Source organism: Dipteris shenzhenensis, chromosome 29, assembly GCF_047967505.1.
Source record: "Dipteris shenzhenensis isolate YYH24624 ecotype China chromosome 29, Dip_SZ_1.0, whole genome shotgun sequence".
Taxonomy (NCBI): domain Eukaryota; kingdom Viridiplantae; phylum Streptophyta; class Polypodiopsida; order Gleicheniales; family Dipteridaceae; genus Dipteris; species Dipteris shenzhenensis.
Window position 1 is genome coordinate 5,896,206 of NC_141624.1, and position 15,651 is coordinate 5,911,856.

The 15,651-nt window shown below is 43.8% G+C and overlaps 1 protein-coding gene across 5 annotated transcripts in view; it reads left to right on the plus strand.

Moving 5' to 3' along the window:
• Positions 1-15,651, plus strand: part of LOC147882349 (mitogen-activated protein kinase 4b-like) — a 56,534-nt gene that overhangs the window by 21,505 nt on the left and 19,378 nt on the right. For all 5 annotated transcript variants that reach the window (XM_087400811.1, XM_087400814.1, XM_087400812.1 and 2 more), the window contains 2 exons: positions 14,301-14,633; positions 14,776-14,959. In XM_087400811.1, the coding sequence (XP_087256937.1) occupies positions 14,301-14,633; positions 14,776-14,959 (517 nt within the window). The remainder of the gene's footprint in view (positions 1-14,300; positions 14,634-14,775; positions 14,960-15,651) is intronic.

The following is a 15,651-nucleotide window of genomic DNA, read 5'->3' on the forward strand; positions in this document are numbered from 1 at the left end:
CAGCCATTTCCTAGGGCAGCTCCAGCCCTTCATCATCTTTGTCATCATCGAGCTACACGGAGGACTGCGTTTCGCTCCCTCTGCTGCTATCTTTTCTACCGTTTCTCTACATGGAATCATCTTTCTGATTCACCTCAGCCACGGTCCTTGAGACACAACGGCTTGAGGTTCTTGTATTCAGTTTTTCATATTACCGACAGGCACTATGTTTTTTGAGTTCCGTTCTTCAGTTGTGTCTAAGTATCGTCTATTTTTTATCGCTCCACTGCAAACCCTATCGTTTCTCTATATGGTATTAGAGCCATGGTGATCTAAAGACCCCATATCTCTGGTGATCTAAAGATCCTGCTTCTTCATGGAGGCCATAGGTACGGGGAGCATCACTCCTATGAACATATCAGTTTCCTCTTCATTCTGCTGCGCACTACGGGAGAGAACTCCATCTTCTACTCCGATCCCTCCCTCCCTTTCTTACCTCCATCTTCTACTCCCATCCCTCCCTCCCTTTCTAACCTCCCATCTTCTACTCCCATCCCTCCCTCCCTTTTCGGTTTCAGGCTTGACACTCCCCATTCCTTCGAACAAGGAGGTCACGATCCTTCACCTCTACCAGATCTCCATCGGCATCGACTTCCAGGATCTACAAGTTCTCCCTAGGCGGGACTCTTTCTGTTCAGATGTGTCTTGATGACTATTGTTTCGAATCTTCTACATGCATGGAGGCGGGGATAGACTCCTCTCTCCCGAGGTCCAAGATCGGGCACACAGTGGCTCACTGTTCAGCTATGACCTCTTCCTTTGGCGGAATCTCATCATCTCTGGATTATCAGTGCTGCTACGACATATTTGTTCTTTACCTTTGTTTTTCCTCCACCTTTCGGGCGGTGAGAGGGGGTGGCTTATTCTCTCGAGCTTCACAGTGTTCTTATTTCTGCTGATCATACGTGTAACTTAGACACTTGAGGAAGTGAACAATTCCCTTGCAAGGGCACTCCTCTTGTGACCTTCTCTGGCATTTTTGCATTGCATCTCTTGGGCATTTCACAGGGATAGCCACCACCACGGTCGACATCTCTACACGAAGCTCCAAGCACACAATGTCTGCCCCTCCAAATTGGCAATTGAGAGGGGGTGTTAAGCAACTACAATCCCCACTTTAGGGGCAAACATACCAGCTATCAGCAATCCCTATTTTAGGGGCATTAAGGCCAGCCAAAGGCACAAAAGGCACCAATCAGTGCAGCCAAAAGGACAGCCAACAGGGCCAAACAAGTGGCCAGAAAGGCCAAAAGTGGACGACCATTACCGGCCGACCAGAACTGGCTGACCATTACTGGCCGACCAGAATTGGCCGACTAGAACTGGCCGACCTGGAGCTGGCCGACCAGCTGGCCGACCTCCTGGGTCAGGCCTATAAAACACTCCCTACCCCCTCACTCTTAGTGACTGGACCTACAGCTGCTCCTCACCACCTCCATCCTTTGCTGCAGCCCCTCCTGCTCCAGAGCTGGCTATTAAGCCTCCAACTCATTCTCTGCCTCCTCTGCTCCAGTTTTGCCCCAACTCCTCTGTCTCTTTATTCCTCTCCTCCAGATCTAGCCCTGGACCTCCAGCTGCTGCTCCAGATCTGCTCCTGAGTGGTTGCCGACGAGCTTCTACTTCTCCTCTTCATCTGCTGCCATCCTCTCCTACCTCCAGACTGTTGCCGACAAGCTTCCACATCTCCTCATCCTCTGCTGCGCATACACCTCCAAATCTATAGCCAGATGAGCTCCTTTTCTTCATCATGTTGCTATTCCAGATAGCCTGAAGGTTCCTTCCTGAGAGCATGCTGTTTTCAGCCATTTCCTAGGGCAGCTCCAGCCCTTCATCATCTTCGTCATCATCGAGCTACACGGAGGACTGCGTTTCACTCCCTCTGCTGCTATCTTTTCTACCGTTTCTCTACATGGAATCATCTTTCTGATTCATCTCAGCCACGGTCCGTGAGACACAACGGCTTGAGGTTTTTGTATTCAGTTTTTCATATTACCAACAGGCACTATGTTTTCTGAGTTCCGTTCTTCAGTTGTGTCTGAGTATCGTCTATTTTTTATCGCTCTACTGCAAACCCTATCGTTTCTCTATACCATGCCGCGTTTAATTACACATTATTAAACCCACGCTTGGACTTTTAAAACCAAAGTTGTCATAGTCTTGTAGTACATTAAAGTACTTAGAATTTCACGCCCCCGTGACACAAAACACAGGAGCGAGCATGAAATATACCATGAAAGAGTATATAAGAAAGCTGCAGCTATAGTATACAGAGACAGTGAAAATATGGCTAGGAGAGGCATGCATCCATCCATATACACTGCTCAAAATCTATGTGATCCTCGGCGATCAATAGTCAAGATGCATCAATATCATGAAGTTTCACAACAGAAATACTGTCAGCTCAGTATCTCGGATGAAACATTTAGTGTCATCAAGCGACCTCATGAAATCACGATAAGCCCGTGCTACCTCCCTCTCGAACACTAGGTAATGCTCCAGACGCTCGCTCTGCTGAACTACTTGTAGGAGCCCGGACCGCAGTCGGCTCTAACTGGAAAGCATCAAGGTAAAGCTGTAATATCCTAGGTGAATCTGCCAGTTCACCTTCCTCCATCCATTTCGCATCGAGTGATGGGTAATTTTGAAATTTTACCAAGTAGCGACGGATAACTTTACCCTTGAGCTTTCTATCTCTCTGTGCCAGAATCTGCTCTGGGACCAGAAGTTCATCCTGTTCTTCCACTTCAGGCTGTACCTCATCAGGTAAATCCTCGGGAACATCTCCATGATATTGCTTTAACAACCTCACATGAAAGGCATTATGTATCTTCCAATGCGGAGGCAACTTCAGCCTGTAAGCTACCTCGTTTATCTTTTCAGAAAACTGGAAAGGACTATAGTAACACATGTTCAGCTTTGTGTACAACCTTTCCTTGCCTTTTTTATTTTTCAGCCTTGCCTTCTGAAAACGCAGCAAAACCCAATCACCTTCTGTGAATACCAATTCCCTGCGGTGCTTATCTGCTGCTCTTTTCTGCTTGTCCTGACTTCTTTGCAAGGCACAAGCCTCTTCAAGGCTTTCCACAAAACGATCAGCTTCGAAGATTTTCTCTTTTGTATGCAAAATGGGAGGTATCTTCCAGGCACCTTCCACAAATTTCAGAAGGTGCTTTACCTGTGGATGTGTGCACCGTATTATTGTAAGCATATTCCAGCAAAGGCAAATAATGCTCCCATTTGCTTTTGTGGTCTGAGACATAGCATTTAAACATAGCCAGGATGGTGCTCCGATTGTCCATCAAACTGAGGGTGAAAAGATAACGAAAAATTCAGCGTAGTGTCCATATTTTCAAATAGCCCTCTCCAAAGTGGCTGGTCATCCTCGCATCTCTATCACTTCAGGCATCCCATGATACTTGAAGACATGTTGTAGAAACTATTTCACTATTTCAGAAGGTGCTTTACTCGTGGATGTGTGCATACTTGAAGACTTCCACTATTTCAACAGGTGCTTTACCTGAAGACTTCCATCATCATACTTGAAGACTTGCACTATTTCAAAAGGTGCTTTACCTGTGGATGTGTGCACCGTATTATTATAAGCATATTCCAGCAAAGGCAAATAATGCTTCCATTTGCTTTTGTGGTCTGAGACATAGCATTTAAACATATCCAGGATGGTAGAGTTTTCCTGCTCCGATTGTCCATCATACAAGTAACACCATATTAGTAATTTGAAAAGCTCCCAATATTTTTAGAAAATGAAAAGGAGAGCTAAAACCTTTGTTAATTTTGTGGGTCTCTTGCTTCATTAATACTGGCTCTTTGGGTTTTATATTCAGCTGTCAAGAAGTGCAGCAAAGATACTGAGGCCCACCTCTTGTGGAAGAGTGTGTGGTATCCCGGCAATGGAACCAATGAAACCGGCCTTTAATCACTCAGAGGGCAGTGGAACTAAACCTTTAATCACTTCAGCACTTATTTACAGCTCACAAAGCATATATCACAACCATTAACCATTTCATGATCACCATTTGGCATTTACCCATTTGTTCACAAACAGAACCACTGAAAAAGGGATGGAGGCTAGAATGCCCCTGCTCAACAACGATTGGCCCCAAACATCGTGGCGTCCCCTTTCGGTATTTCTCTATATTTCACAATGAAATGATTACAAGTTGCATCTGGGAGACCTTCCCTGCAACTGAGCACGCAGCCCCAATTCATTGAGCCTTCGCAAGGCTTTCAAGCATAGAATACCATCACATAAGTGCACTTAACCCATATGCTCAATCCAAAGGCATTCTATTTTCCGAGTGCAATTCCATTGGTTATTCAGATGCAATCACATTGCACCCCAGCTGCACTCTCTTTGAGTGGTTTCCAGATGGCATTCATGAAGCTTTTCAAAGCTTCAAAATAAAATGAGCAAAGTACCCAACCAAAGAATGACTCATGTAGCACTGCCTAGGCACCTGTGAACCAAGAAAGAGGCGGCACACGAGGCCAACGAATAGCTTATGGCAAAAATAAATTGCAGCAGCAAAATCACAACTCACCAAGCCCTAAAAAGGCATGAAGAAAGAGCATTTATAAGAGCCGACCAGCAAGAATTCCACGGAAAAATGCGAAAAGAAGCACTTCTGTTGCAAAGAAGTGGGAGTTCTTGGGCTCAAAAGAAGCGTGCTTCAGAGAGGAATGCATTGAGAAGGTTTTGGAGAAGTTTCATCGCCGTAAAGTCCTCCAAAATTGAGAAAAACCAGTCAACGAGTGCGTGGGACCATTCGAAATTCAACAGAAAGCTGTAGCTTTGCAAGAGGAGAGGCCTAGGAGGCTGTAGAAGCAAAAAGGTCCAGAAAAAGCCACTTTTGCAAATTCGACCAGCAAAGGAAGTGCTCAACTCTGCCTATTCTACCAAACGCACGAAGGGAAAAGCATATCACTGCGAAGAGGAGACAGAGGGGAAGCCATCGGGCCAAACGAAAGTCGAGGAATCCAAACGGGTGAGGAGTTATGAAGAATAATGGAATTCAGTTCAAGAGGCTGAAAAACCAATCCAAAATCTCAACAAAGGGAGAAGATGAGAGAGAAAACCACACATGTGAAGTTTAGAAGGTCCAGGAATGGCAAAGGAGCATGTAGAAGGCACTAGAGCCATGTGGAACTCTAGGGGGGCCATTGAAGGTACATGGCCCTCTAGGGGCCCATTAAAAATGCCACGTCATCATTTTCCAACAACCACTCTTTTAATTCGTTGGAATGCCTTTGGGCCTAGGGATTAATTATGCTTATGTGCTAGGTACCATGCTGCGTTTAATTACACATTATCAAGCCCACGCTTGGACTTTTAAAACCAAAGTTGTCACAGTCTTATAGTACATTAAAGTACTTAGAATTTCACGCCCCCGTGATAGCTCCTATTCCAGGCAAAAAGCAGCGCCGATCTTGCACCAAACAATATGTTGCATTGTACGAACTTTTATAGGCTGTACCAGCTGTACAAGCCGTACTTGCAAGCCTCTACATAGTTAACTGATAGTGTGCCGCTGCTCATTCTTGTTCAATTTGGGTTCTAATTTACAGCTTTAGTTGCTCTCTCAAGGGTTTATAGAATCTTGTTTTTGTAGTACAATCTCGTTTGTTGCCAGGGATTGTTATTTGTAGGCATTGCCGTTCAATTTTACTGGGAAGTAAGACATTTGCACTTAGATACATTGTGCAGTCATTGGATTCAGCCAGATTTGGGGTTCAGTTGCATACTCTTGTAGTTAGATGGATGATGTGTTTGGTATGCTTGCACCAGAGAATAAGTTGGATGCACCAACTATCCTTGTGGTCATACATGATGTGTCATACTGTGGTTGCCGAGGGCTTGTGGAGTATATATATTGGTGATCCGACATGCCCTGTCTCGCCAACAACTCAGCCCAAAACAGCTAGTACCTCGAAGGGAGATGCTGCATTTGCTGTAACAGCAACTCTTGTGACACCTCCAATAGTAGGGCTAGCTTTTTGGGATGGCATGGATGCGGATGCACATGCATTGATTGCAATGTCCGTTTAAAGGGGACTTATCCTCACATTCGAATTTCGGTGATGCAAAACTGCTGAGGCATGGGATGCACCTATAGGTCTATGTCGTGTGCGCAATGAAGCACATGTTACATATCTACACAAGCAGCTTGAGTCCTTACACATGCAGACAGGAGCCTCTATGGATGAGTTCCTTACAAAGATCAAGGACTTCAGGGAGCAATATGCCGACTGTTCATTGGTACCCACTGTCCTTAATGCTTTACCTGACACTTATCAGAGTCTTGCCTCTACAATCAGGCTCATATGAAGCATAACCTAAATGCCCTCACATTTGGTGAGCTGGTTTCTATGCTCTTGAAGGTTGAGCAGTCTAGAAACAAGTTAGTGTTGTGTGTGGGGGATTGCACATTTGCTGCCAGTTAGAGAGGCAAAGGTAGAGCCTCATCCACATGAGGGTTAGCATCCCAAGAGTGATGCAGCCCTTTCCTTTAGCAAGGATGCACAGAAGAGGGTTAAGAAACCCAAAAAGAAAGCCAAATGCAATTACTTTTGTAAGCTTGGTCAAGGACAAGAAGAAGGAAGCATTGATAGATGCATCACCATTAGTGGTGAAAAGAAGGAATTTGTGAACTATGCACATGAGTGGGCTTTCATCGTGTAATGCAACTATGATCCTTTTGTTCATGATTTATGCCTTTCAGTTTCAGATTCACATGTCTGGTATTTTGATAGTGGTGCTAGCAAGAAGATCATTTCACAGCATGACTTGTTTGTCTCGCTTGGGGGGAAGAGAGACTATGTCAAAGGATTTTTCTTCATATAAGGTAGATAGAGCATGCCTCAAGCAAAATGGTGTGGTTGAGAGGAATTGGTCTCTCATGGAGATGGCAAGGCTGGCAACCGCGGTCGCCAGGGGGGAGAGGCTACCCAATAAGTTTTGGTTGGAGGCCATTGCCACCAAGCTGTAAATATTCCAAAGTCAAAGCATAAGTTGACCATTGATCATAATTAATGAGTTCTTTATTTATTTAATTATGTTCAAAGAGTTACTTTCATTTCGTCAAAGTCTTGACTTCGGTCAAAGAAACTTAACTTCGGTTAAGTAAGCCTAACCTCGGTTAGGGAGACTCAGCTTCGACCAAGATGGTTAACCACGGTTAACCAAGAAACCAAAGCGTTGACTTCGATCAGAGAGTGTTGACTTCGGTCAACGAGACTTGGCTCACGCCAAGAAGGTTAACCTCATTAACCAAGGTGCGCCAACTTCGGTTGGAGAGACTTGGCCATAATTAAGGCACTCTGACTAATGGGCAAGCCCCTTAATTATGACCAAGAGGGTTGACCTTGGTCGACTAAGAATTGTGTTCTATGTTTTGTTCATATGTTTGCTTGGTGGGGACACCCACAATAACTAGGATTAGTTTACGGATTATTATTTGCATGCAAGGCGCTAACCTTTAATGGGTGCCATGGCTTGGTTGGGAGAGTATGCATATGGAAGCACAAGATATAGTTGAGTCTTATAATCAGCAATTTTGGGACTCATATTTGCAGGTTTCACCTCTCAAGAAAATTTGTGATAAGAGTCAACTCAGAAAGTATCGGGCAAGACTCACTCCAAAGATAGAGGCCCAAGTGAACACTAAGGATATCAAAGATATTATGCATCCAACCAATGTGGCCAATCTTATATATATGCAAGATCCTACCATTGTCCCGTCACTACAGGCAGGGATACCGGGGGATAAAAAGTCAGCGACTCCCAATTCTGAAACAAGAGAGTTTCCCAAGGCTCAGAAGAGGGGATTTCAGCCTTAGAAGCCGAGGGGAAACCAAATACAAAGGGCCTATAAGGGAAGACCACAATTTACCCCTGAACAAATTGAAACTTTTAGGAAAAAGGGTAAATGCTTTAGATGCGGCAAAGAGGGGTCATGTGGCTGGCTAGTGCCTAGAAAAGCCTTCAAATCCGAAGGGAAAAGAGGCAGAGAAGCCACGAGGACTGCATAAGCATAAACCAATGGCGGGAGGAATTTCGGATGTACTGGGTCGTGTTTCAAACCCAGAGGAACGAGAATTGCTGCTATCATGGGGCAAGATCAGAGACCAGCAAGCGTTGATTTTATTTGATCCAGGGGCTACAGATAACTTTATATCAGAGGATTTAGCCCCGAGGTTGGGAATAAAGACGGAGGAGTTGGGCAGGGCTTTGGATGCTGACCAGATGTTCTGTGGGAACCCTATGCCAATCACTCCCTTGATAGGGATGCTCTGTCTTCATGTATAGAGTTATGTGGATCATGAAGACTTTTCCATCTCTCCATTGAAACATCACGATGTGGTTTTAAGTATGCCTTGGTTCCATCGCAAGGCAGTGAAGTTGACTCTTCAGAGAGTGTTGGAGTTTGTACATAGGGGCAAAGTACAGCGTGTGGTTGCTAGGAATAAAGGAGAAACTATTCCCATTGTATTAAATGGTTCTGTTGCAAAAGAAATAAATTCTGCAATTTCAGCTTTCATGGTTGTTGTAAAAGAGAGAGATGTTGAAATGCATACTGAAATAAGTGAGGCAAATCAAAATAAATTTCAGTTTCTTTAAAATTTTAAAGATTGCTTTTGAGACACTTTGCCAGGGGAGTTATCCCCTAAGAGACCTGAAGATCATGGCATAGAACTCATTCCTGGCAGTGAGCCACCTAATAGGCCCCCATATAGAGTTAGTGCAACTCAGCGAGAAGAAATTATGGCCCAGGTGCAGGACTTGTTGTCCAAGGGGTTAATTCAGCCTAGTTCTTCTCCTTTTTGCTCCCCTATATTGCTGGTACAGAAGAAAGATGGTTCATTCCGTACGTGCGTCGATTACCATGCACTAAACAAAATGACCATCAAGAATAGATTCCCTATTCCGCGCATTGATGATGTGTTGGATTAGTTAAATGGGGCTTTAGTTTTCAGCAGGATAGACTTGAAGAGTGGCTATCACCAAGTGAGGATACAGCCGCAGCATGTGCATAAGACAACGCATACTACTTTTGGGTTGTATGAGTATCTGGTGATGCCTTTTGGATTGACTAATGCCCTAGCTACTTTCAATAGGATGATGGATTGTATCTTCCAACCTTACAGACAGTTCACGGGTACCTTCTTCGATGATATTATTGTTTTTTCTAAGTGCGAAGAAGAGCACAAGGAACATCTTGCTACATTATTTCAAGAGCTAAGAAATCACCAGCTCTATGCAAACAGCAAGAAAAGTGAATTCTTCTTGGGAGAGATCCATTACTTGGGGCATATAATATCCAAAGATGGCATATAAAGAAAAGTGAATTCTTCATGGCAAAGATCCAAGCCATTCAAGAATGGCCAGAGCTGAAGACTATGCATGAAGTCCGTAGTTTCCTAGGCCTGTGTTCTTACAATAGAAGATTTATCAGGCATTTTGTGGATATAGCCGCTCCACTTCACGACCTTACTAAGAAAAATGCAGCTTTCAGATGGGGCATTCCACAAAAGACATCATTCACCACACTCAAAGAGAGATTGACCACAGAGCCAATCTTGATAGTTCCAGATTTGTATCAGCCATTTGATGTGGATTGTGATGCTTGGGGGGAGTGTGTTGGGGCTGCATTGCATCAGAATGGTCATGTAGTGGCCTATAAGAGCAAGAGACTCCGGGATGTAGAGAGATATTTGGGAATCTATGAGAAAGAGTTGCTGTCTGTAACTCATGCCATCCATACATGGAAGCATTATCTTTTGGGTGTAGACTTTACTGTTAAAACGGATCACCAAAGTCTAAGATATTTCTTGACTCAAACAACGCTCTCCGAGAAGCATATGAAATGGGCAAACATGCTGTCAATGTATCATTTTCAGATTGTCCATACTCTGGGAGTTAGGAATAGAGTGGCAAAGGCCTTGTCTCGAAGACCGCTGGTGAACAATGTGACTATTGCTTATCATCGGCATTTGGAAGACATGAGGGAGCAATTTGCTAATGATGCAGATTTTGGTGAGATTTTACAGCAAGTGCAAGAGGGGCAGTCTACCAGTTACTATTCCGTGAACGATGGGTATCTAATGAAAGATGACTGCCTCAAGCACTAGAGATGTATTTCTTTTGACCAGGGATGTGGAAAGATATACACCAGTTTGTCACAGAATGCCTTATCTGTCAGAAAGTGAAATATGATAGACGGAAGGCACCTGGACTACTTATGCCTCTTCCCGTGCCTCAGGCACCGTGGGAAAGTATTGCAATGGGCTTCATTTTTGATTTGCCGAGATCAAAGTCAGGGAATGATAGGATTTGGACTATCATTGATAGATTCAGCAATGGACTATGATTGATAGATTCAGCAAGCAAGCAAGCTCATTTCATTCCGGTTCGCAAAACCATATGGCTAAGCTTTTCATGGCAGAGATCTTTAAGCACCATGGTATGCCTAAGTCCATTGTCAGTGATCGAGATCCCAGAATCACCCATCTATTTTGGAGAGCTTTATTGCAAGCTAAAAGACAAGCAAAAGGTGTATGCAAAGTTATCTCCCAGATACTATGGCCCTTTCAGGGTTACAGAAGAGATTAATGAGGTTGCATACAAGTTGGCACTGCCAGAGCATTGGAGGATTCACAATGCTTTTCATGTGAGTCTTCTAAAGAAATTTCAGGGACCAAAGTCTACAGAGCTAGTAATAGAGGATCCACTAGAAGTGGATGAGCTGGAGGAGGTCCTTCAGCTAGAGCAGATGATGAAGACATGTTGTCTGATCATCCACAGCTTTTGAATATTTACAAGGAAGCTTTTCAGTTGAGGTCAACTAAATAGAAGCCGAGGGGATGTCACCAAGCTGTAAATATTCCAAAGTCAAAGCATAAGTTGACAATCTATTGAGCATAATTAATGATTTATTTTTTTATTTAAGTTCAAAGAGTTACTTTCATTTGGTCAAAGTCTTGACTTCGGTCAAAGAAACTTAACCTCGGTTAAGTAAGCCTAACCTTTGGCCATAATTAAGGCGCTCTGACTGATGGTCAAGCCCCTTAGTTACGACCAAGAGGATTGACCTTGGTCGATTAAGAATTGTGTTCTATGTTTTGTTCATATGTTTGCTTGGTGGGGACACCCACAGTGACTAGGATTAGTCTACGGATTATTATTTGCATGCAAGGCGACAACCTTTAATGGGTGCCATTTAGTTTATTAATTGCAGGAACCAAGCGGGGTTGAGAACCCAAGCGCTTTGGAGCTCTATGCGCAGCCAGGAGGTGTCTGTATGACCCAGGGGCTAGGAAGACCCTAGATTTTTTGCCCTTTGTGGCATGTAACTAAAATGTAGTTAATTATTTTGACAAGTGGCATGTTGCCAAATGAATGAGCCATGAGCTCTTGTAAAACAATTCACGTTTTGAATCTCTATAACACAGCTCTACACTGAACTTTGTACTGAGATTCTCTTTCATGAATAAAGACCTTCGGGGGGTCCTTATGATGCCCAACAAAGCTTTGCAAACAATCACTCCTTATGAAGCTTGGTTTGATATCAGCCTACAGTTTCAGAGTTTTTGGGTGAGTTGCATATGCACTTGTGCCTCAGGAACAAAGGACCAAGCTTAATGACAAGGCTGTAAAATGCATTTTTGTGGGTTACAATTTGGAAAGCAAAGGGTACAGACTCTACCATCCGGCCACTAGGCGGATCATAGTCAGTAAAGATGTTGTATTTGACATTTGTGCAGAACTCAGTTCAGCCGTTGCTGTCATCACAAAACAGCAACAGGTCTGTCCACAGAATGCGTATAATTCCTTGTTGTCCCTGTACAATATGAGTCAGCCAGATGTGCAGATACACATCATGGTGCTGAAATGCAGCCCATAACAGCAGAACAGCAGCCTGTTTTGACAGATGTTGAGTCTGCTATTATGCCTACAGATCAGCCTATAGGTGAGGCAATTGTGGAGGAGATACAGTGGATGAGGAAATGACAGCAGTTCAAGCATCCAAACGGTGCCTAAATGGCTGTTAGAAACACTATGTGACAGCGGGATGGTTAATCCATTACCATCTAGGACATGTACAGCAACTCATCATGCATATGGACTCTTTATTGATCATGCTTTGATTGGGGGACACATTCAAATATGGTTTCCTACTAAAGAATGACACTTGGTATGTTATAGATCTGCGTTTTGGAAAGAAAACTATTGGTAACAAGTGCGTTTATAGCTTAAGAGAAAAGCTGATGGTGGTGTTGACTGCTACAAATTGATGGGTGTTTCATGCTCACATTAAGCACACTATCACTATGTCAAGGAAAGAGTGTCAGCAGATGAGATCAGCATGATCTATGTATCTACACCTGATAATGTGGCCGATTCTTCGTGAATGCACTTCCTCGTGAAAATTTGAAGCTTTTCACAAGCTTATGAACCTGCTGCCTTTCCCAAATTGATCCGTCACATGATCCCTGGACAGGGGGGGATCTGTAGACTTGTAGTAGTGATGTTAGTGGACCTTGAGTTAGTCGCTTGGGACATTTTTTCCTCTCTAGGAGGTTGTTCCCCCATCCATGTGTGAACGTGTACCATTAAGGTTAACCCTGTCTAAAAGTACTCCATGGCTACTTTCTATTGTACTTTTGTTTTATGTGATACAAGCAGCATCACGCTTGGGCATCTTCACGCTCCCGCCAACAGAAGGGATCTCACTCATACCTTAAGATCTGCATTCACGATTAAAAAGAGGATCCTTGTATATTGCTTGCATGATAAGAAGATTCCCTACCCTTGTACAAATACTTTCCCCATTCCCATCTTTCACGCTAGCTCCTATAAAATCTAGAACCGCAAACCCCCACCCCCTTCCCCCTACCTGCTCCTTTGCAAGAGCAAATAGCAGTCATCTGAAACATGCGAATTTTCTTATCAGGTATACCGTAAGATAAGTGTAATAAAAAGCTGATACGAGTTAACCATTCAGTACAAGGGTTAAAATATATATATTAGCATCCAATGAGTGAAGGACCAAAATCAGCTTGTAGGCTCCACTAATCAGCTTGTGGCTAAGAGATGGCATTTGTGGTCCACTTATGATCAAAAGTTATCAGAAATCAAACACAAAAGTAAAACTCTCACACTCCACAAAAGCTGGTACCAAGATTTGCGACAATTTCCAAAGCATGAAAATCAGACTTTTGATTGACAAAGCTGTTCCAAAACTGTTATAGGAGTCTGAAAACCTGATAGAACACTGCAATTTGCTGCTGTTGTTATTTTAGGGTGATCGTGTGGGCTACCCAGGCCAGCAACTGGAGCTGGCAGTGGCCCTGGTTTAGGGCAGATCTGCAGGCTAGCAGAAGCCCCAGTGTGTGCAGATGGGCCGGGACTAGCTGTAGACATTCTCAAGGCATTCCAGAGAGACAAAGAAGCTAGTGGGTTAGCAGTGATGTAGTCTTCTAGGCAACATAATTTGATCCACAAACAACTGCACCAGAGGCGCGAGTTGTTACTCTTCAGAGACCCAGGCTTGCTATTACACAAGAAAGGGAAATGAAAGATCTCGAGACTGAAGATTCAAAGGGAGACATTCCAGAGAACAGCTCAGAGCTAAGGAGATCTCAAAGAAAAGCTCCGATTGTGAACTATGCTCTGATGATTCAGATTGAGAAGATTGTTGAACCAAAGACTTTTGAGGAAGCAGAAGGAATTCCAGAGTGCCGGGCTGACATGGAAGAAAAATGGAGGCCCATTTGAAGAAATGTACGTGGAATCTGGTTAACAACTTTGGAAGAGGAAGTTAATTGGAACCAAGTGGGTTTATTGCGCCAAGTATAAATCCTATGAGACCTTGGATAAGTTCAAGGCAAGACTTGTTGTCAAAGGCTATACACTAGGGAGTCGATTTGCGGTTGACTTCTTCTTGTTCCTATCGTAGGGCATCTAGACCATTGTTGTTGGTACTCCATGAAATGTCATTATATTGTTCAGCTTGTTCTTGCAAGCAAGATGCCTCTGTAATGAAAGGAACAGTAGCTGTGCTGATTTACATACATGAAAATTGCCGATTGATGGTTGCAGATAATCCCATGTATGCACAGCTAATGTTACTCAATTGGTGCAATGTTTTGAAAAGTGATTCTGTTTGTCTGTTTGGTTCACTGTGTGTGAAAGATATATTGCTTTCTTGCAGTGGTTTTATTGTTATGATTGCCCTTTTGTGCAGTATTTCTTGTACCAGTTATTACGAGGTTTAAAGTACATCCATTCTGCGAATATTCTTCACCGGGATTTAAAGCCTAGCAATTTGCTTCTTAATGCCAACTGCGATTTGAAGATCGCTGACTTTGGACTTGCTCGCACGACATCTGAGACAGATTTCATGACTGAATATGTTGTCACCCGCTGGTATCGAGCACCAGAATTATTACTGAACTGCTCAGAATACACTGCTGCAATTGATGTGTGGTCTGTGGGTTGTATATTTATGGAAATACTGAACCGGGAGGCACTGTTTCCAGGGAGGGATTATGTTCAACAACTGCGTCTTATCACAGAGGTAGCTCCTGTGCGATGAATTGGAAATCTAAAGAGCAGATATGCTTGTTCCAGTCGTTCTGCTGGTGTATTCTCCATTTTGTTTCAATCTGTAACAATAGTCTCTAACTTTGGCTTGATCTGCATTGAATGGGTTTATGCAGTTGATTGGCTCTCCTAATGATGCAGACCTGGGGTTTTTGAGAAGTGACAATGCTCGCAGATACATCAGACAGCTTCCTCGTTATGCTAGACAGCCCCTTGCTCAAAAGTACCCTCACATCAATGTGGAAGCAATAGATCTCATCGACAAGATGCTTGTTTTTAACCCAGCGAATCGTATTACAGGTCAGTTTTCTATGGATTAAATGATACAAGGGACAGGTAATGGGCAACCAACCAAGCTAACTATTCTCTCATTAACCTGTCAACTGTTAAACGGAAGCAGACGCATGTGCTGAATAAAGAGTGTGCTGTAGACAAAAAAGGGCTAGAAATCCCCTTGTAATACTGTAGTACAAGACAAGCCACTGGGCTGTTTACAAGATGAAGCAGGGCTTCCTCTAGGTTGGTGGAGAGTGGCAGATCTGCTCCTCCCTCCTCCTGACTGATACAAGGGGCCAGAGCCTGCTATATAGGCTACTGCATAGGCTGAGGCGGGGGGATCTGGATCTCACTGAATTGGAATAGGGCTGGCTACTGTTTTTATGGCATTTTCCTCAGACACTGACTGGTCCGCTACAGGGCAGCCTGGTCTGCGAGCTGGCCAGGCCCTGCAGACCCTCCTGCTACTCATTGGAAGCTAGTTCTGCTGACTGTCTCTTGCTCCTTTGTGCCTGCTATAACAGACCTAATAGCATGTCTTTGGGCTGGAGCATGCCCTTGACTTCCCCTTCTGCTAAAGCTGGAACTAGGGTATGTTGAATGCCTCCTTGTAGGTGACAAGAAGGTGAGGCTAATCTGTACAAAAAATCCACGCCCTGATGCTTGAGCTTGGCTGGAGCATGCCCTTTGTTGGGGTAAAGGCACATTGCCACCCC